At 43.7% G+C, this 19,211-nt stretch overlaps 2 protein-coding genes across 5 annotated transcripts; both read left to right on the top strand.

The window, feature by feature from the left end:
* The first annotated feature begins 2,577 nt into the window (after window positions 1–2,577).
* LOC136551381 (mitogen-activated protein kinase kinase kinase 1-like) lies at window positions 2,578–7,871 on the top strand. 3 transcript variants are annotated; one of them, XM_066543076.1, is made up of 9 exons: window positions 2,578–3,920; window positions 5,108–5,192; window positions 5,289–5,351; window positions 5,503–5,660; window positions 6,120–6,195; window positions 6,281–6,340; window positions 6,547–6,654; window positions 7,153–7,414; window positions 7,504–7,871. In XM_066543076.1, the coding sequence occupies exons 1-8, from the start codon at window positions 2,734–2,736 to the stop codon at window positions 7,357–7,359; spliced, it is 1,944 nt and encodes a 647-aa protein (XP_066399173.1). In that variant the 5' UTR covers window positions 2,578–2,733; the 3' UTR covers window positions 7,360–7,414; window positions 7,504–7,871. The 3 variants fall into 3 exon arrangements, with proteins under 3 accessions (XP_066399173.1, XP_066399061.1, XP_066399122.1); XM_066542964.1 differs by having other exon boundaries at window positions 6,275–6,340; XM_066543025.1 differs by having other exon boundaries at window positions 6,275–6,340; window positions 7,153–7,871.
* Window positions 7,872–13,335: 5,464 nt separating this feature from the next.
* Window positions 13,336–18,931, top strand: LOC136551591 (protein OPAQUE10-like). 2 transcript variants are annotated; one of them, XM_066543173.1, is made up of 8 exons: window positions 13,336–13,845; window positions 15,216–15,307; window positions 15,574–15,724; window positions 16,951–17,082; window positions 17,185–17,334; window positions 17,411–18,235; window positions 18,328–18,494; window positions 18,590–18,931. In XM_066543173.1, the coding sequence occupies exons 1-8, from the start codon at window positions 13,639–13,641 to the stop codon at window positions 18,723–18,725; spliced, it is 1,860 nt and encodes a 619-aa protein (XP_066399270.1). In that variant the 5' UTR covers window positions 13,336–13,638; the 3' UTR covers window positions 18,726–18,931. The 2 variants fall into 2 exon arrangements, with proteins under 2 accessions (XP_066399270.1, XP_066399320.1); XM_066543223.1 differs by having other exon boundaries at window positions 18,574–18,931.
* The last annotated feature ends 280 nt before the right edge of the window (window positions 18,932–19,211 follow it).

The following is a 19,211-nucleotide window of genomic DNA, read 5'->3' as shown; positions in this document are numbered from 1 at the left end:
GCACAGTGGAGTCGGACGCGGTGGATAAGGCTGCAACAGGTGAACGAGCGTCCATTTTTTTTTAGTGGAGAAGCCGTCCGTCCGGACGGACGTGGAGCATTGCCGTTACCAAAAGTAATGATTCAGAAACCAGAAGATTGCAGAGGTCGTGCACTAGGAAACGTTCAGCTAGTAGTATTGGCAGCACAATGCACAATTGCACAGAATTTGTAACATGAATTTCTTTCGAGAACGTGCCATTGCAACCCAAATATCTGACAGTGAGGAGGTGTCTCGAGTGGGTCTGGAGCTTGACCATCACCGGAGTCACTGCTGTGAACAACAATATGTAATCTCTCCTCGCAAACATACAAAGGCCAGCTAAGATCGAAAATAAACATATGCTAATTGAGGTAAACGACGTACGGACCATCATTCACAGGAGCGGAAAGAGCTGGCTCTGACAGAAACGTCACAGGAATAAACAACTCCCGGGAGCCGATCGACTTGCCACGTGGGGCCACCTCGGTGCTAGCCGCCACCCGCATTATCAGAGCAAGTATAATAGCAGGCTTTAAGCCGACTAAATGATGAGGTAGAGAAGGGAGGGGAGGGGAGGAGAGAGATGAGAAGTGGGTTGTAAGTTTACAGCCGGTTTGGGCACGAGAATCAAGAAAGTTTATGAGAAAAACAAGTAGGCCATGTATTAACTGTAAAGAGCTAACTACTATATGAGTAGGTTAAGAAAAAGCTATAAAAAACCTTACAGCCAACAAGCCAGCTGTATTATTAGACCGGCTGTCAGACGGTGAGTCCGGGTGGGAGGGAGGCGTGCGTTGGCGAGAACGTGGCGCTCGCGCATCGCGCCAGCATCGCCGTTCCGACGGGGCGCCTCCGCAGGTGGGAACACATGCGCGTCGCCGTCGACTAGCACGTAAACCAACGCATGGGTAGGGGCCACGCCGGAGAAGGGAGAACGTTCAATTCGGTTCATCAGGCGGTCTCTCTCGCACAAAACACAGCCAGCGCCCAGGCCCAGCGATTAAAATGAGTGAAGTTTCCAGATTATTGCGATAGTTCATTTGGCTATGTTAATTTCTCTGTTTCGAACGAGCGTCGAGAACACATCTCGGACTTTGGTGATGCATGTTAGTAAGTTGCTGGACTAATATAAAGTAGTATTACCAATAGCTGTAACTTGTTTGGAAAATTGCGATCTTTTCCATTTCCTACCAGAATTAAGCCTTTCTCCCTAATTAAAATCTTTGTCACACGATTATGCGAACCTCCAAGTTCGAGACATGTACTCTCTACATCTGAGATATCTAAGTTTTTTTTTTATCATGAGATATCTAAGTTTGTCATAAGTTAAACTATGCTATTTATAATTTATCTATTGAAACTAATTTGATATCGCAAATATTATATTTTTACTATATACTTGGTCAAGCATAGTTTGATTTAAAATAAACATGTATCATTTTATATTTTAGGATACAGAGAGTATATAAATCAATAATTAGTGGGGTGCCTTGGATCCTAATTGCTAGTTGTTAGTAGTTAATAATATTAGCACTTAATGATACAGAACACACCATCTAATAGCTCAAAATGAACTACAAGGCCAATAAATACCTATCAGTTGGTTTCCAAACTAAATACTCCCTTTGTTCAAAAATAGTAGTCGTATTTGACCAAAGAACAAGTCAAAAGTTATAAATTTTGATCAATAATTAGTCAAAATATGCATGTTTAGAGCATAAAACTTGCATCAATAGATTTACATTCAAAGTACTCTAAGATGACATTCGTTTTTTAGCGATTGACTATTTATTATCTTAGAGAAATCGAGGGCCAAAATCTAATTTGTATGACTTTTTCTTTGGTCAAATGCGACTAACATTTTTGAACGGAGCAAGTACTACAAATTAGCGAGAGGATCCAAATGTGGTTCAACTAATAATAGCACCGCTAATAAATTGATATTAGCTGACTTCCTCCTTAATAGCAACTAGTAACAATTTAGCAGCCTGCAGGCGCTAAGTCCACAATTTCAACTAATAACCAGTAAACGAAACACTGACAGGGAGTTTTAGCACAATCCTCACGTGCTGTTTTCCGATCCAAAGGCTAGGACTCGGAGTAGCGGCTGCTGTGCTATCGCAGACTCGCAGTCCCGGGCCAGCTCCTTCCAAATTTTCTTGCCTGCCTCACCGGCAACCGCCGCCATGCGCCACAGCCGTTGACAGCGCGGAGGATCAGGATTCAGGCAGCAGCCCCGTTCACACGCTCCCGCCCACACTGACCTCACATCCACGCCAATGGCAGCCATTTACTCTGTGTTCTTCCACTGACGCCCGGGCCCCGCGCGGGTCCGACCCGACCCCTTCTTTACCGCACCACTCCTTCGTCGTCGCAGTCAACCCGCGTCCGGCCAGTCCTCCGCCACTTCCTTAAACCCACCCACGGAACTGCCATCCCCTAGCTTCCACGTCTCTTACACTGGGCCCTGTGTAACTGTAGGACAACCTGGCATAGACCCAAAAGCGTGTTCAGCCTCTTGTGTATTGTAAAGGGAAATTTCACTTCCCACCACGACGCCACGGCACCCTTCCCGCAAGCAGCCGAGCTCCTCCCCCAATCCTTTCCCCGATGCTGCGGCGCAACAGCGGGTGCGAAATCCAGTCCGAATTCCGACGCGCTCCCATGGAGCTCAGGTTTTAGGTGTGAGCTGCGCTCCTCGTATGGATCCAGATGTTCTCGTGGGGCCGTAAGCAGTCCTCCTCCTCCGGCTTGCCCTCGTCGTCGCCCTCCTCCTCCAGCCGCCGCCGCGGCGGGGCGGACGCCTCCATGGACTCCAGCAGCCGCGGCGGCGGCGGGAGCGGGAGCGGGAGCCGCGGACGGAGCCCGCGGTTGGATCGCCGCAACGCGGTGAAGCGCATCGAGTACGAGGCGGGCGCGGGGGCGTCCGCGTCGGTGGGCGCGTCGTGGTCATCCTCGTCCTCCGCGGAGCAGCAGCAGCGTTCGCCGGGGCTCCGGCCCTCGCGCTCCCTAGACCTTGCCCCCGGCGCGGACCTCCGCATCAGCGGGAGCGTGGAGGGGGAGGTCGACGAGCTCTGCCGCAGCCTGGGGCTCTCGGGGCCCGAGGATTTCGCCGTCCCCGTCGCCGCCTGGGAGGCGCGCAAGTCGCGGTCTAACTCCGACCTCCTCCCGCGCTCCCGCCTCGACCCGTCCACACCCGCCGATGAACCCTCGCCAATTGCGCGCGCGGTCTCGGCGCCCGATGTTCCGCCGACTCGCTCCGTCCCTGCCCCCATTCCTGAGGAGTCACTCCACTCTTCGTCCGCTTCCACCGCCACCGACTCGGCGGAGGAGCCTTCCGCTGCGGCGCCCGAGGAGTCACCTAAGGCTGCCCCTGCCGTTGCTATTGTGGCTCCCGCCGGGGATTTGCCCCTGCCTTCGCCAAGGAGGGGAGGCGGGGAGGTAGGGATACGGGGTGCACGGCCGCCTTTACTCTCCCCGCCTCCGCCAATTGGTGCACTCGCTCCTCCCCCGGTGAGGAGGTCCGTCGTTGACGATTACATGACTGGGTCCGCTTGGGACATTGTGCAGTCGTTTGCTCCCAGGGAACAGGGAAGTGAACTGGGAGAACGTGTGGACACTCGTTGCAATTCGGACACAGAGGAAGAGAATGAGGTTGAGGATGGGGTGGCAGCAGTGGAGGGCGAGCTGAAAGAGTTGAGGATAGGGGAGACCTTCGAGGGGTTCACTGGAACTTCTTCATTGTCGACGACGAATGATGATGACGCGTCCAGTACAACCACGGAGGCCATGTTCATCATATCACCGAATGGCAAGTTCAAGCGGAAGATCAAGTCATGGATGCGTGGTGCTCTTCTGGGAAGCGGCTCATTTGGGATGGTGTACGAGGGGATCAGTGAGTAAGTGCCAGTGCTTTTGAATAATATTACTGTGAGCTCATTTTGTTTGCGTATTTACTTTGTTACTCATCAGTCACTGCAAAATATACGGCAGCCTTTGGTCTAATATAGGCATATTTTATAAGTTGTCCTGTTATTTAGACTTAGTCAAACAGCCCCTTGTAATAAGCTTGAACAGCTTTTTCATTTGGTGCCTGAGTTTTCCTCCAGTAATGATTTAGGTAGTGAACAAGATGTTATATTTTCGCAATTTATTTAATATATATATTGAATTAAACTAAAGTTCCATAGCTCATCAAGGAAATTGGAATTCGGGTCACAAAGTTTCCACATTGTTGAACGGATATGTTTTACTTATAGAGAGCACACTTCAAACTGACACCTTTTGAACAAAGATGAAGGTGTGACCAACAAAAGGTTCTTTAGTAACCCCTTTTATTTGCAAAGCACTAAGAATGCACTGACCAACATATCATAATAGGCAGAGTGTTGCCCTTTGGTCTGTCCTGTCTCATTAGTCAATACTCACCACATTTGTCATGTTGGTTTATTATTTTTCTGAACAAATGCTGATATTGCTATTTATAATTTGCATGGTTTTTCATACTTGTGAACTTATGGCACCATTGGATTTGTATGGTAACAAGTATTCTCATAACAGACCTTTATCTATCCATTTCCAACTCTTTGCCATGAGTAACCTGCTAATGCTCCAGTAAACTTCATGGTACCTTGTCCTGAAAAGGATCTTTGTAGTTGGAAATCTCAACCTTTTGAAGATGTAGTAACTGATTATCAATAAATGCAATTGATGGGGTCAGGTGATCCTTTGCTTTAGGTTGTCTCTAGTCATCTCTAGGGGTGTGTGTGTAGGTGCTAACTGCTAAGAGTTTCTACTCCTTTCCCTCTCCCTTGTATAGTTTCTTCTCTCTTCTTAATGAAATGATACGCAGTTCTCCTGCATGTTCGAGAAAAAAATTATCGATAAATGGATGATTAAAATACTTTACAAATTGAATGCTTGATTGAGCTAAAAAAGATTCTTAGGAGTGACATTGAGAATGTCTTTCACCTGAATACCTGATTATAGAATTTAAGTCAAACACCACTTGGAATAGTGTAAAGTGTGCTCTTCATTTTGTTGCTCCATTAGAAAATATCTTGAACTTATGCCAATGAATCTGCAGTGAGGGTGCGTTTTTTGCTGTGAAGGAAGTATCTTTGCTTGACCAAGGAAGCAACGCACAACAATCTATTGTTGCACTTGAGCAGGTTATAGCTGCTGATTAATCATAATATCATCAGTTGTTGGTTAGGCTACATTTGTCACCAGTTACCAGCTCTAATTTTGTGTTTTGTATTTTTCAGGAAATTGCACTCCTCAGTCAGTTTGAACATGAAAATATAGTCCAGTATTATGGAACTGACAAGGTACTGTGCTCTTCTTTTAATACTCCCTGTTTATTCATTTAGTTAAGAGATGATTGAATTTAACTGATTATTATTCCATTTGCACCCTCTTTTATATGCATGTCTTAGTGATATTGATGAACTCATGTGATCTGTTTATGTTTCAATGCAGGAAGAATCCAAACTCTATATTTTTATTGAGCTTGTCACACAAGGATCTCTTTCATCCCTCTATCAAAAGTATAAACTACGAGAATCGCAAGTCTCCGCATACACAAGGCAGATTCTTAATGGATTGGTTTACCTCCATGAGAGAAATGTGGTCCACAGGTACAAAGCTGACCATCATCTAGTATTTTATGGGGATAATTTAATGTTTTCAATGCTGTAGTGGTAACAGCTTGTTTTCTAAATTTATGTCCAACAAAGAGTAACGTGAGGGAGGAAAAGATGGTTTTTTTTAGCCCATGTGTTATTCTGCTGTTAATTGCATATTCAGGGAAACAAATCTATTTTCCCATCTCTACTTCAAGAACTACCGATTGCCCTGGTCCACCTTTTTATGAGTGTGCCATGCAGTCATACACCGTAGAGTCATGGAGGTTACATAAATAAATAAAGCTGTTCATCCTGGATGATTCTAAAACTTTATACTGATAATTGTGAAATAGTAAAGGTAGTGCATTATCTTAATGGTGTCCATTACTTTTGTGGGGCATGGATATGTCTGCATGATCCTTCCATTCGACTCAGTAATTTCTTCAGCTGAAACAATTGCTTCATATGCAGAGATATCAAATGTGCCAATATATTGGTGCATGCTAATGGATCTGTAAAGCTTGCAGATTTTGGATTGGCAAAGGAGGTTAGCCTTCGTCTTTCTGCTCATTATTTCCATGTTCTCAGTGTCAAATTGTCTTATGGTTGTAGTTTTCTTGTTCAAGTTTCAGATGTCAAAAATTAATATGCTAAGGTCATGCAAAGGAAGTGTTTACTGGATGGCACCTGAGGTAAAAGTTACAATTTAACATTCTGAGTGGCATTCTTGAAAAAGACAAGAAACCAATGGAAAAATCCGCAATAGCCCCTTAACATTCTTATTACTTTTGTGTAACTACCATTCTTTGTATTGAAAACTATCTATTTTGATGTTATTTTTCACAAGATAATACTTGTGCATCTCTTGTCTGGAACATTCTTACCTTCTCATTTTCAGGTTATTAATCCTAAAAAGATGTATGGGCCTTCAGCTGATATATGGAGCCTTGGCTGCACCGTGTTGGAAATGCTGACCCGGCAAATACCATTTCCTAATGTCGAGTGGGTATGTCATGTTTTGATTTTCCATATTACAATCAAGTAACATTAATTTACTCATACCTTTCAAATATCACCATGTTAAGATGTTGTTTACTGTACTGGCCTTATCTAATGTCTAGAATGTTGAACATTTGGTTGAGAAGAGTCTAGAAGTTATGGTGAAGAGAAAAAAAAAATCCTCTATTAGACTCTGCAACAAATTAACACTAGAATGTCAAAAGTTTCCTCTCTTTTCTGTCTTTTAAGGTCCTTTTTTTTTTGTCAAGTCTATTGGGAAAGTCATTGTTTGTTTTCCTTGCAAGCTCGTATATCTTGTAATCCTACGAAGATGGACTTGCTTCTGTCAAGTCTTTTCCTTGATTTGATCACTTTGTGCGAGAATATAGCGCCTTTACTAGTGCATGAGATCATTATATATATAATATGCTTCTCCCCTGAAGCTGTAACCTAGTTTGCCCAGTGTTGGTCACCGTGTCTCTATAATATGCTTTGTTACTTGTAGACAAATGCTTTCTTCATGATTGGAAGAGGGGAACAGCCTACTATTCCCAACTATCTGTCGAAGGAGGCACAAGATTTCATTGGCCAGTGTGTAAGAGTTGATCCTGAGAGCCGACCTTCTGCATCACAACTTTTGGAGCACCCATTTGTTAACAGACCACTGCGAGCTTCATTTGAATCTTCATCTCCCCCTGCCATCAGACTATAGTATTGATATAGTGGGGTGTTTCTCGTTGTGAGGCCAACGCTCAGGTCACGTGTTGGTAAGTTTCTCCCTTGTACAAGGGGAATGATCAAGCTTCCAAACACTCAGCTTTTAAGGCTGACACTGATGGGCATCTATGCTTTGCAGATCTTTATGATTTACACTACTGGTTCCAGAATGGAATTATGTGGGCTTGTTTAGGGTATAGTTTAGCATCTGTAGTCGGTAGTCCGTAGGGTTGGTGGGCAGCATTGGCTCTGTGTTTTTGTATTCTTTGGGTGTTCATTAGGCAAAGGGTTTTCTTCCTGGTTATTTACGTAGATTTGTGTACGCTTGTAGGTAAAAGGGTTGCAATTGCCTCTGGTGTAGGCCGGGTTAGCTGATGTTTGTGAATGTTTGACATCACCATTCTTTACTTAATGGTTTGTTGCTCTAAAAGCATCCGGGGCATTGAATCGCCTGGTGTACCTGTTTTTCATCGCATAGGAAACTGGTTTTTCTGGTGTTATCATCTACGGGATTATTGTGTTATCCAGTTCTATCATCTGCTGCTTATGTCATGCTACATGAACTCGTCAGCACCATAACAACTCGCAGTGGTTCAGGAATATGGACGCACCATCTTTGTGAATGGATGGCTCCTTGCATCCTCGGCTTTGAACTGTACTCGGGGGTCGTGTCTCTGTGTCGACGCGGGGCTCATCGTGCAGGCCTACCGCTTCTACACAGAGCTCCCTGATGTCGGTGGTGGTCACATGCATCGGGTGTGGGTGCAGAAGTAGAGGCGAGTGCGATAATGGAGATGTCGAGGAGGCCGTGGCCGACTCGGTCTCCTGGCCGGCAATAGGCACTGCGGCCTGCCGGCAGCCTAGCCGCACTGAGGCTCGGACAAGACTGGGGCGCGACTGGCCGGTGGCTCAGTGCTTGGCCATGCTGTGCGACAGCAGAGGTGCGGCATGTATAGGCAGGGCGGCGAGCAGCGTGCAGGGCAACAAGGGCGGCGTGGGAAGCCAAGGATGGGGTACCTGCGGTGCGCGGTTTGGGGGCCGGCCGGGGTTCGGCTTTGCCGCAAAGGAGGCAATCGGCCTGGACAGGAGCAGAGGCAGCAGAGGACCAATGCAGTGCGGTTGACGAGTAGTGGCCTCATTGCCACTTGTTATCTTGTCAGCAAAAACCAGTAAACCAAAGTTGAAACCAGTTCAACGGCCAAATATAAATGGTTTTAAAGTTGGACGATCAAAATCGAACTCCAGCTTTAGTTGAATGACTAAAAACGGACTTCTCCCATCGTCTGGCTACAAATGGACTTCTCCCATCTTCAAAGTGTCACGACTATGCTTCCGAGCATGAGTGTTGTGGCGCAGAACAACGAAGAGTACTTGCAACATCGGTGGTAGGGCAGTGCGCTATTGCAAATTTTGTGCACGCTTGTGTGTGTGTCGAGCGGACAACCGAGTAGTTGGGGGTAGGGAGTGGTGTGCCATAGGCGTTGAGACGGGACAGGTTGTAGTGCTAGTGTGTGCAATAATAGACTGAAGCGAAATGACATGGGACGAGGAAGTCCTGGTGCTCTCGTTTGGCAGCAAGAGGAAGAAGCATAGGTGTAGCTAGGATCTATAGCAAGTGTGGTTCATTTAAGATGTAAAATTAAATTATAGAGTGGTCCATGTGTAATTTTTCATAATGTTAGAGAGCTCATCTATTATAATTTAAGCTTGAAGTAAATTTTAGTGTGGTCCATGGGCCACATGTCCATGTAGCTAGCTCCACCTATGGGAAGAAGCCCGATGATGGTGAGCTAGGCTGCAGTTTGGTGTGGTCCAGTGGATGAAGAGAAAATCAAATAGAGGAGAAAAATGGTTGGAATAACTTGAGATGCATCTCCAAGAATGCTTATAGAAAAAAAAGGTTTTAAAATTTTATTTTGGTCTTATTACGGAGTACTAAAAAAACAGGTGTCCAATAGTACCACGAACCACCAGCCTAAATTTATGATCGTCTCATTCTGTTCGTAGGTCGCTCTTAGCCAAACCCTAGTCCTTTCTAATCAAGCACAAGCCACCCCTTGCCAGTCCTAACCGCCCTGTTTGGCTATGGTTGATCGGGGTGGCTAGAGGGTAACTGCTGCTCCTCTTTTGCGATTCGAGTATGGTAGCGATGAACAAAGCTTTGCGATAGAGGCCTACACACACTGTAGAGATACTCATATATGCACGTATATTCGTATCTTCAAACAGTGGCGGAGCTGGGCTGGCCCAACGCCTAGGGCCACTCCATGGGCTCATTTTGGTAGATTAATTAGGCCTCTTTGAAACAGTATGCTACAGTGTAGAGAAAATAGGCCAACGCCTAGGGCCGTGGCCATAGTGGCCCTAGGCTTATATCCGCCACTGTCTTCAAATGATAATGCTTGGCCACCGACGTCCGTCCCATCTAGACACCGCACGCCTCAGTCCGCCTCGTTGCTAGGGGCGGAGACAAGGGGGGCAGGCAAGGCCCAGACCCTTATGAACGTGATTTTTTCACTAAATTTTAAAATTCAAATAAATTTTGAAAATTCAACACTATTGGCCTCCCTGACATTCAAAAAATCAACTTCCTGACTCTGCCCCTGTCGCTGCTTTCTCCCACCGCGCGTCTCACCTCGTGCCGCTCGCTCGCTCGCTCCTTGCTCCCGCCCATCGTGCGTCCCACCTGCGCTGCTCGCTCCTCGCACCCAACCGTCACGCGTCCCACGATTTTTTTTATATTTTTAATCCTTTTTATTCAATATTTTAATAATAACCGTGTCTAATTTTTTTTTTTTTGCAAATCTAACCCTTTTGATCGCGCCGTCCCGCTAGCGTGACCAAATAACGCTGTCGCGCCACATGGGTTGGCACGATAAGATATGCCACGTTGGACGTCGTTTATGATATGGAAAACATTGTCATGTCACTCCCGTTGGTATGACAGTGCTGTCTTGTCGCGCCACCGAGGGTGGCGTGACCAGACTCAACTTTCAAAAATTCATAACTCTTCAATACAACGTCAGATGAAGATAATTTTTATATGAAAATTGTAGAGCTCGATGAGATCTATAACTTTCTAGTTTTGAATTTTTTTCATTTTAAGATGTTAAGATGCTAAAAAATATAATATAAAATTTCAGCAGCATAATAATCACGTACTAGCGCTTGCCGCATTAGCAAAATAATATCTTTTTTGTATGGTGTCAAATGAAGATACTTTTTATATCCAAGTTGTAGCTTCCATTGAGATATACAACTTTATAGTTTTGAGTTTTTGCATTTAAGGTTGTTAAGTAACTCAAAAAATAATATAAAGTTTCAGCAGCATATTGGCCGTGTACCATGGCTTGTCGCCTTCCGAAAATTATATTTTCTTGGAAGGTGTCAAATTAAGATACTTTTTTATATTAAAGTTGTAGCTATAGATAAGATTTACACTTTTTAGCTTTGAAGGTCTTCATTTGAGATCGTTAGAATGCTGAATAAAAAACAATACAAAATTTAAGGGGCATTAAGGTTACCTTCTTTAGAAAAAATCATATATTTCTGATTTCATGTCGCATAAAGATATTTCTTAAATGAAAGATGTAGATCTTATGGAGGGCTACACCTTTCATTTCAAAAGTATATTTATTCAATATTAAAGATATGATGTTTTTTAAAAAGATAAGCTTTGGTGGTGATTAATATGCCGCTTAGATTTTGTATTATTTTCTTGAGTATCTTAAAGATCTCAGACGAAGAACTTCAAAACAAAAAACTTGTAAATCTCATCGAAAGCTACAACTTTGATATAAAAGGTCTCTTCATTTACACCGTTTAAGAAAAAAATAATTTTCGTTAGGCGAGAAGCCCTGGTGCACCACTAACATGTTGCTGAAGCTTTATATTATTTTCTCGAGCATCTTAACAACCACAGATGTAAAAACTCAAAACTATAAAGTTGTAGATCTTATTGAGAGCTTCAACTTTGATATAAAAAGTACCTTCATTTGACACGATACAAAAACGATATTATTTTTTACTACGATAAGCGCTAGTACGTGACTATTATACTGCTGAAATTTTATATTATTTTTTTGAGCATCTTAACGACTCTGGATGTGAAAACTCATAACTATAAAGTTGTAGATATCATTGGGAGCTACAACTTTGATATAAAAAGTATTTTCATTTGACACCATACATAAAAGATATTATTTTTCTAATGCGACGAGCACTAGTACAAGGTTATTATGCTCCTAAAATTTTATATTATTTTTTGAGCATCTTAACGCTCTCAAATGGAAAAACTCAAAATAAGAAAGCTGTAGATCTCATTGAGAGCTACAATTTTCATATAAATTTCATCTTCATCCAACATCAAATCAAAGAGTTATAATTTTTCAAAGGTTCAGTCTTGTCACGCCAGCGGGAGTGGCGTGACAGTATTTTCTACGTCGGAAACGTCGTCTAACATGGCAGATGTTGTCGCGCCAATGCATGTGTCACGATAACTTTATTTGGTCGTGCCGACGGCACTGGCGTGACCAAAAGGATGAGATCCGCAAAAAAAAAAAATTAGGTGTGATTATTATTAAAATATTGAATAAGAAAGGATTAAAAAATAAAAATTCTCCGCGTCCCACCTATCGCTCGCTCCTTGCTCTGGCCGCGAGCCGCCCGCTCCCTCTCATAGCGCGCGGCCTGCCTAGTCGGGGGCGGTGCTGGTGGTGGTTGTGCTCGCGCGCCACCGGATCCCACCCCGACGACCGGAATCGATCATCCCGACATTTTTCTCCTTATGTTGCAAATGTATGTTTCAAGTGTTTTAGGTGTTTGAGAGATATGTTGCAATTGTTTCATATGGATGTTGCAAAAGCGGATTAGGATGCTGCACATGTTGCAAGTGTTTTAGAGGTACGTTGCAAGAGTTTGTTTGTTCAAAATATTTCATTTATTTCAGACGTATGTTGCAGGTGTTTTATCTGGATGTTGCATATGTTACAATGGCTATGTTGCAAGTGTATGTTTCAAATGTTTTATCTGTTTTCAGTCGTATGTTGCAATTTGTTTCATCTGAGCGTTTCAAAAGTTGATCTAGATGTAGGGTGCGAGGAAGAGAGAGCTAGCGTGGGAACCATAGCGACATCGGCTGTAAGATGGAGGCAACGCTCCACCGGAGGACGGCGTCTACACCGGTGTACACGGCCCTAGAGTGGGTCCTCATCACGCCGCTTCAGATCAATGGCATGCTCGGGGAGCCATCACGGCGTGGTGACGCCGGCGCAGTGGGCTCTCATATCACGTGGGCGCGACATACACGTGGGAGACGGGACAAGGCGCGTTAGGTGCGTCGAACGGAAGTTGCGTCCGGATGTCCGAACGCTAGCCTTGTAGATCTTTAAAAGACAAAGACTTAGCCATGAGATTTCGAGATTCATGAAGCCATCCCAAACAATTCCCTATCCATGGACATATATCATACCTATCAAAAACAACGATATTAAATATTAAAAACTCAGAAAATTGTGAACCCGTGTTAATGCTGGACTTAACTAGGTGCGTAGGTTTTACCATAAGAAATCCAGCTAAGTTACGCGCTCGTTGATGTGGTCTATTGTTAAAGGTTTTGGATACAAATGTAGGCCATTTGTTTTTCTCCGCTAAGATACAAGGACTTTGTAAGGAAATTTTCGTCTTCTTTTTTTTAAAAGGCGTTGTTGTTAGAGTTGTGAGTTGTCTAACGCAATCCCGTGCGCCAGTTCCCTGGCCACACGAACCAGATGGCGCATCGGACGTCCACAGCTCGTGCCCGGTCCCTGTCGTCTCGCGGCTTTGTGCCTTTGTCCGGTTCGGCTCCTGAATCCCACTCCCGAGCGCTCGTGTGCCGCCAGCTGACTGACCGTCACCGGCGTCGCTTCACACGGCAAACTCCGCTTGGCTCGACCCGGAGAAATTAAACCGGGCGCTTGCGTCCCGCGTCCGGAGCGCGCCCTCTGCCCCTCTCGGTCTCGGCACCCGCAGGGGAAAAATCCAATCATGTCCTCGTCAGTCGCCGCGAGAAAAACGCGCGAGTAAATGCGCGCAGGTGCAGCAGCGCCGCGCTTATTCCGGCGGAGGACACGACACGCGGCTGCCGCCTCGCCTCCACGGCTCCATCGGTCCACCCCCCGCGACGCACACGCACGCAAACGCAAAGCATGCTCACGCATCCTCCTCCCTCCGCCGAAGTGTAGTAGTAGCAAACTACTGGCATTTGGCAAACAGGCAGACCGACACCTCGGGAGCCATGAGCTTGCACGCCGCCCGCGGCGGGCCGCACGAGGATCTGAGCTGGAGCGTCATGGGGCGGCGGCCACCCCGTGACGTGACATTCGGTGATCGAGAAGGAGGAGGAGGGATGAGGAGGGCGCAGCAGGGGCAGCAGGGGGCGGTGCGGGTGGATGAGGCGTCGTCCGCGTCCACCTTCCGTGAGCTCGACGAGGCCTTCCTGCAGGTGAGGTCCCGAAGCTTTTCTGTTTGGTTGGTTGGGGTTCTTGGGGGAACAGGGAGCTAATGGAACAGTGAGTGTGCTTGCTTGGACCTCCGGGCCACCGCGGTTTAGTGGAGTGCCTTCCGCCGTGCTTGCTGACGGACGCCTCCTGTATTGGTGCCAGATTATCCAGTGATTCCGTTCGTGGCGGCGCTAGCTCTTGATTCAAAGGGTTCGCACGCCAGATACTATACAGGATCCCTTGTTGATGAATTCGATTTTTTTGTATTACTAGTAGTTAAGAGGGCAACATGGACTAAATGGTTGCCGATTGAATTCTTTATCGCTGCGGTTGCATATGAGGTTATTTTTGGCTGGTTTCTGGCACTTGGACTTCATTAGAATGTTGAGACTTGAGTAGAATACTACTTCGCACTTGCAGTTGCATGTCTCCCGACGTTGAAATTGTGGCAAAATTAGACGTGCAGGGGAGTTTGGGACCATGTATCTTAGATATATGAATATATGATGCTGTTAAAACAGATGCTTTTCAGATCAATCAGTGGGCAGTAGAATTTCTTTCATAGGTTTTTTTTTTTTTTTTTTTTTTTTTGGCCATGTTTAGTCGTGGCTAATGTCAAAATGGGCAATGCTTGCCGGACCATTTCTCTATATGTCAACAGAGTTAGTAAAATATCACATCTGTTTGATCCAATCTCTTCCTGACAAAGTTAAGGGCATGACAAATGGTCCTCGCCATGTAAAGCTAATTCAATACTACAGGAGACATTGTGCAGTGTAATTTCATTCTCCAACATGTCTTAGTTTCTCAAAAATTGTATTTGCATTCGTGCAAAATCATATGAGTAAAGATGATATATATAAAGCAACATACGGGCAGACCTAGTGCCGGAGGCTCCCACATGAGTGGGGTCTGGGGAAGGGATAAACCGAGACAAGCCTTTCCCCTGCAAAATCTGCGGAGAGGCTGCTTCGAACCCATGATTTTGCGGGGAAAGGCTTGTCTCGGTTTATCCCTTTCCCAGACCACACTCATGTGGGAGCCTCCGGCACTGGGTCTGCCCGTATGTAGCTTCATTCCATTAAATCTCTGAAGTTTTGTTAAAAACACAATACAATCTAGTGAGGTATAGCCAATTCAATTGCTACGGTTTATAAATAAAATGCACTGGATATACAACTATTCTTAGTGTTTGCTTTCTCCTTTTTGTTGGCACTGTCCTCATGCAAAACAAACATTTTGTTAGTTATTGTTTCAAAAGAAAACTTGTTAGTTATCCTGCTTCTGTAAACCAGAGATTACACATGCTATTTTAGTTTATTTAATCATTTACTTACTTTGACATCTCAATTTATTTTCACTTTTGTTTCAGACAAAAACAAAAATCTGGCTTGGAGAAGTTCTTCATGTTAGGTTTGATGAAGACACTTTAGTTGCTGATCTTCTTGCTGACGGAGAATTACTGTAAGATCAGTTTCTTCATGAGGTCTCCCTGCATGAACAAAAGTAATTAGCACGTGTGTGCCATGCATATGGATATTGTGTAGCTACAGAAATCTAGGATCCCACTGATCCATATATTTTTGCTCAGATAGTTTTGTCTCTTTGCAAGTGTCTACTTGCCTAGGATAAATGGTTTCTGAAAGAATTGAACTGTTTTATGATTAATTGTGTACTTCTCTCTCTGATATTTATTATGTTCATCTCACCTGTTATATTTGTGCTGTTAGGTTTCAAGTTTCCAAGATAATATGGAAAAGGTTACTGAAAAAGAACAGAGAACAATTGAAACAATCAAAAGTTTATATTTTTGAGAGATTATCCTTCGGTACGAGCAGTGGAAAATACATGCCCTATTCAAAAGTTGACTCCTTTCTAAAGGTATGGATCATTGCACATTTTCCCTCTAGACGCTTTAGTTCTATTAATATCTTTTTGAGCGAAAGTTAACTTAATGTGTTCAAGATTTTTGTTAACTTGAAGTGCATTAATTTGGTAAAAGTGAACTGTATATAAATCCTTCAAAACTTTTTTTTCCATCAGAGGAGCTTGAATGAAGCTTTTTTTTTCTTTTCTCGAACACATGTGAAGCATTTTTCTAGCATGGGTTCCATTTTAAGTAGTCAGTCTGATGAGTTTGATCAGTGTAAATTGTCTGTGACGCATGAAATGTTCTGCCAATATTTGTGCATGAAGAGTTCTGAAAACCAGTATTGAATCTGCTATAGTCTATAGATGGTGTTTTGTGCTACTTCCTTGTGAGTTATGTACGCTCTACTGACTAACATTGCTGCAATGGAATTGAATAAGCATTAGGTATAGCTACAAATCTGTCTATCAGTGGGGGTCTACCTTGCTGTACATTTCGCTCAAAGAAATGAAACAAATTTGTGTATCTTTGCTTTTTTGCTGTGAACTTCAATCATTTTATTTGTTTCCAAGGCTGTCTGCCTATTTTAGATCAGCTGTAATTTGTACAAATTCCCAGTAAAAAGTTGTACTCCCTCTGGTAAAACACTTGTCTCATTTGACTTTGCACGATCTTTGATGCATATCTTTGGCCACTAATTCCTTCTAAAATATATTCTTAAAGTCTCTCAAATTTGTGAGATTTTGTAAGTATTCTTACACATATAATCTACAGGTTTTCAAAATAAATGCGGTTTTTAAGCTTTGACTAAATATTGTCCTAAATGACACGCTTTTATGACCGGAAGGTGGTAACTTATGTAAATCGGATTAAATTGTTTCTGTGATAAGAATAGGTGCTGGTCTGCTGGATCTTCTTAGTGTCCTAATCCTGCATAGGGCCAACTTTTAGGTGAAGAAAACACCCAACAAAAAATTCCAATGGTGCTAAGTTTGGACCTGGTGGAATTTTAACTACAGCAAGATAATGGCCCCTCTTCTACCCACGACCTAGACTTAGAAGCATGGCAGGCATAGATGTGTGGGTGCATTTGTGTTTTCTTCCTACGCTACATCGACAGCTTTGGTTGATACTAAAAGGCTTCAAGCATGATGTGGTCACATATATACTTTACTGGCTTAGTTTACATTTCTTCTGAAATGGTTGCTTGATAATTAGTAATCTCTGTTCTTTTCAGATATGTCAAATCCTTGGGCTAGCTGGAATTGATCTGTTTACCCCTTCTGATGTGGTCGAAAAAAGAAATGTTCGGAAAGTCTGTATGTGCATACGATCGGTGTCTAAAAAGTCTCACATCATGCACCTAAATGTAAGTCCTAGGTTCTTCCTAAGCATATCTAAGAAATGCATTTTCCAGTGACTTACCTACTGTAATAACTTTAATTTATGTGTTTCTTCTCTGTGATCGTAGGTGCCTGATTTTGATATAGTCACCTACACAATATCCATGCCAAACTATGTTGTTGGAGGTATTTGTAGAAGTCTGGAGCAGCCACAATACAGCTCATCCAGTTCAAGTGGATACAGTCCACGTGCCGGTTCTAAAGCACTACAGCAGCAGGCAGGGTCTTGGAAAGGGTTAATTGTATTTCCACACTTGTGCTTAATGTTATTCACTTAATATATATTTTTCTCAGATAATATTTGGAGGGCAGAACGACCAGCACGAGGACACACATTATGACTCTGATGAAGCAGAAAGCAAACTCTCTCTTCTAGAACCTGAGGACTCAGTTGATGAAGATAATTTTGCAGCCGTGCTTTCACAATTTAGTGATGCCCCCAACGAAGAAAGTGAAGGCTATGGAGAAAGTGGACATGACAAGCATGAAGAAAAATCTCTAGCTGAATCAGTGGGATCACTTAACATTGGCATTATTGATTCTGAGTTCATGGATTCAAGTCCTCTAATTCATAATAAACAATCATGTTCTACTCATTCTGCAACTGATCAATGTTCAAGGACTAGAGTGGCTAAATGTTCATTAAGTTCAGAAGAGTCAGATTCCACAAGCAGTCATTTGGCGTTTGACAGTGGCAAGAATTATTTGGAGTTGAACAATCATTCTTACACAGATTCGGAAAGGATTTACGATGGACATGCCAAGTCTCTAGATCATTATATTCAGGGAAATGGGGATACATTAGCTGATCATCCAAAAAAAGAGGAAGCTGACCTCCAAAAGGAGACTGGCACCATAGTTCAACATTGTGATGCCCTTGCTTGTGATAGGGAGTCTGTGTGTTCAAGTTGTGAAGAACCGAGATATGGATTAAATGGCGAGCCATCAGACTTGAGCTCAGAATCATACTCAGGACTGACCCCAACACATAATACAGGCGGCAAATTGCCGATGGTTTCCGAACATCCAGTGAATAATATAGAGCCAAATATGACTAGGGTGACAAGTGATAGCACGTACCGGGAGCTGAATCCTGAAGTCAGCACTAGGAATGAAATGGTGACTCCTGAAATGCTCCAAGTCCAGCTTGTCACTCTTGTAATTATGCTTCCTGCACACAGAAGTGCTCCTAACACTCCTCTGTCATGCAGGACGGTTCCGAATCCACTGATAAACCAGTGGAATCAGAAGATATAGCTCAGGATAGCATCACTCGAAGGCCTGAAGATGATGTCCCCAAATCAGGGAAAGGGGTTCTGAAGTCAGTTGCTGGAGGAATTACCCTTGTTGGCGCAGTGTTCTTCATGATCCATCTCAGGTGCGCCATCATGTTAGCACTACTTTTACCAAATACGCTGCAAAGTAACACTAATATATCTTCTAAGATAATCCATCAGTGCCACACTGCTGCAGAAGAAGCAAGGAGAGAAGCTTTGCGACAGTTATACCATCTCTTTCAGAAAAATCAGTTCGGAGCAACTCAAGGGCCAAGAACATGGACAAAGAAAATGTCCCTGATGTGTACCCCGGGGGATGGCTGAAGGTTTAACAAGATGATGGATACGGGTCGCGCACGCTGCCTGGAAGACAGAGCATAGTCTACTTATAGCGGCTTAACAGAATCTGGATAACTTTTGTCGAGTCACCAGTTAAGTTAAAGTCAGTACCCTGCATTCTTCATGTACAGAACGATATAGCCATATCATATGATATAGGTGATAAATTATAGCAAATAATGGAATAAATTTTGTACAATTGTACAGGGGTTAATTGAGATCTTGCAACGTGAAATTCTACGTTGGTGCGTGCAGGTTTTTTTTTAAGGTAATAAAGTCTAGTTTTCAACCTCCAACGTTTAAACCTAGACAGTGGTTGAAAAGCGGAACGGCGTTGTGTTGAAGTCATCACTACTTTTTTTTTTCTTGCACAAATCAAGAGATCATGGCGTTGCTTAGGTTAGCATTTTTTTTTGTTAAAAAAACAGGTGTTTAAGCTAGCCAAAAACAGTCCTGAGTATTAAGGGCTTGGCAGAGCT

The sequence above is a fragment of the Miscanthus floridulus genome, chromosome 1 (assembly GCF_019320115.1).
Source record: "Miscanthus floridulus cultivar M001 chromosome 1, ASM1932011v1, whole genome shotgun sequence".
NCBI lineage: Eukaryota > Viridiplantae > Streptophyta > Magnoliopsida > Poales > Poaceae > Miscanthus > Miscanthus floridulus.
This window is presented reverse-complemented; position numbering and strand designations above follow the sequence as displayed.

Coding starts and splice junctions, on each gene's coding strand:
- LOC136551381 (XM_066542964.1), top strand. CDS start 2,734: ATGTTCTCGTGGGGCCGTAAGCAGTCCTCCTCCTCCGGCTTGCCCTCG. Junction 5,193..5,288: donor CTATTGTTGCACTTGAGCAG/GTTATAGCTGCT, acceptor TGTATTTTTCAG/GAAATTGCACTCCTCAGTCA. Junction 5,352..5,502: donor AGTATTATGGAACTGACAAG/GTACTGTGCTCT, acceptor GTTTCAATGCAG/GAAGAATCCAAACTCTATAT.
- LOC136551591 (XM_066543173.1), top strand. CDS start 13,639: ATGAGCTTGCACGCCGCCCGCGGCGGGCCGCACGAGGATCTGAGCTGG. Junction 15,308..15,573: donor CTTGCTGACGGAGAATTACT/GTAAGATCAGTT, acceptor TTGTGCTGTTAG/GTTTCAAGTTTCCAAGATAA. Junction 18,236..18,327: donor TCAGCACTAGGAATGAAATG/GTGACTCCTGAA, acceptor TCTGTCATGCAG/GACGGTTCCGAATCCACTGA.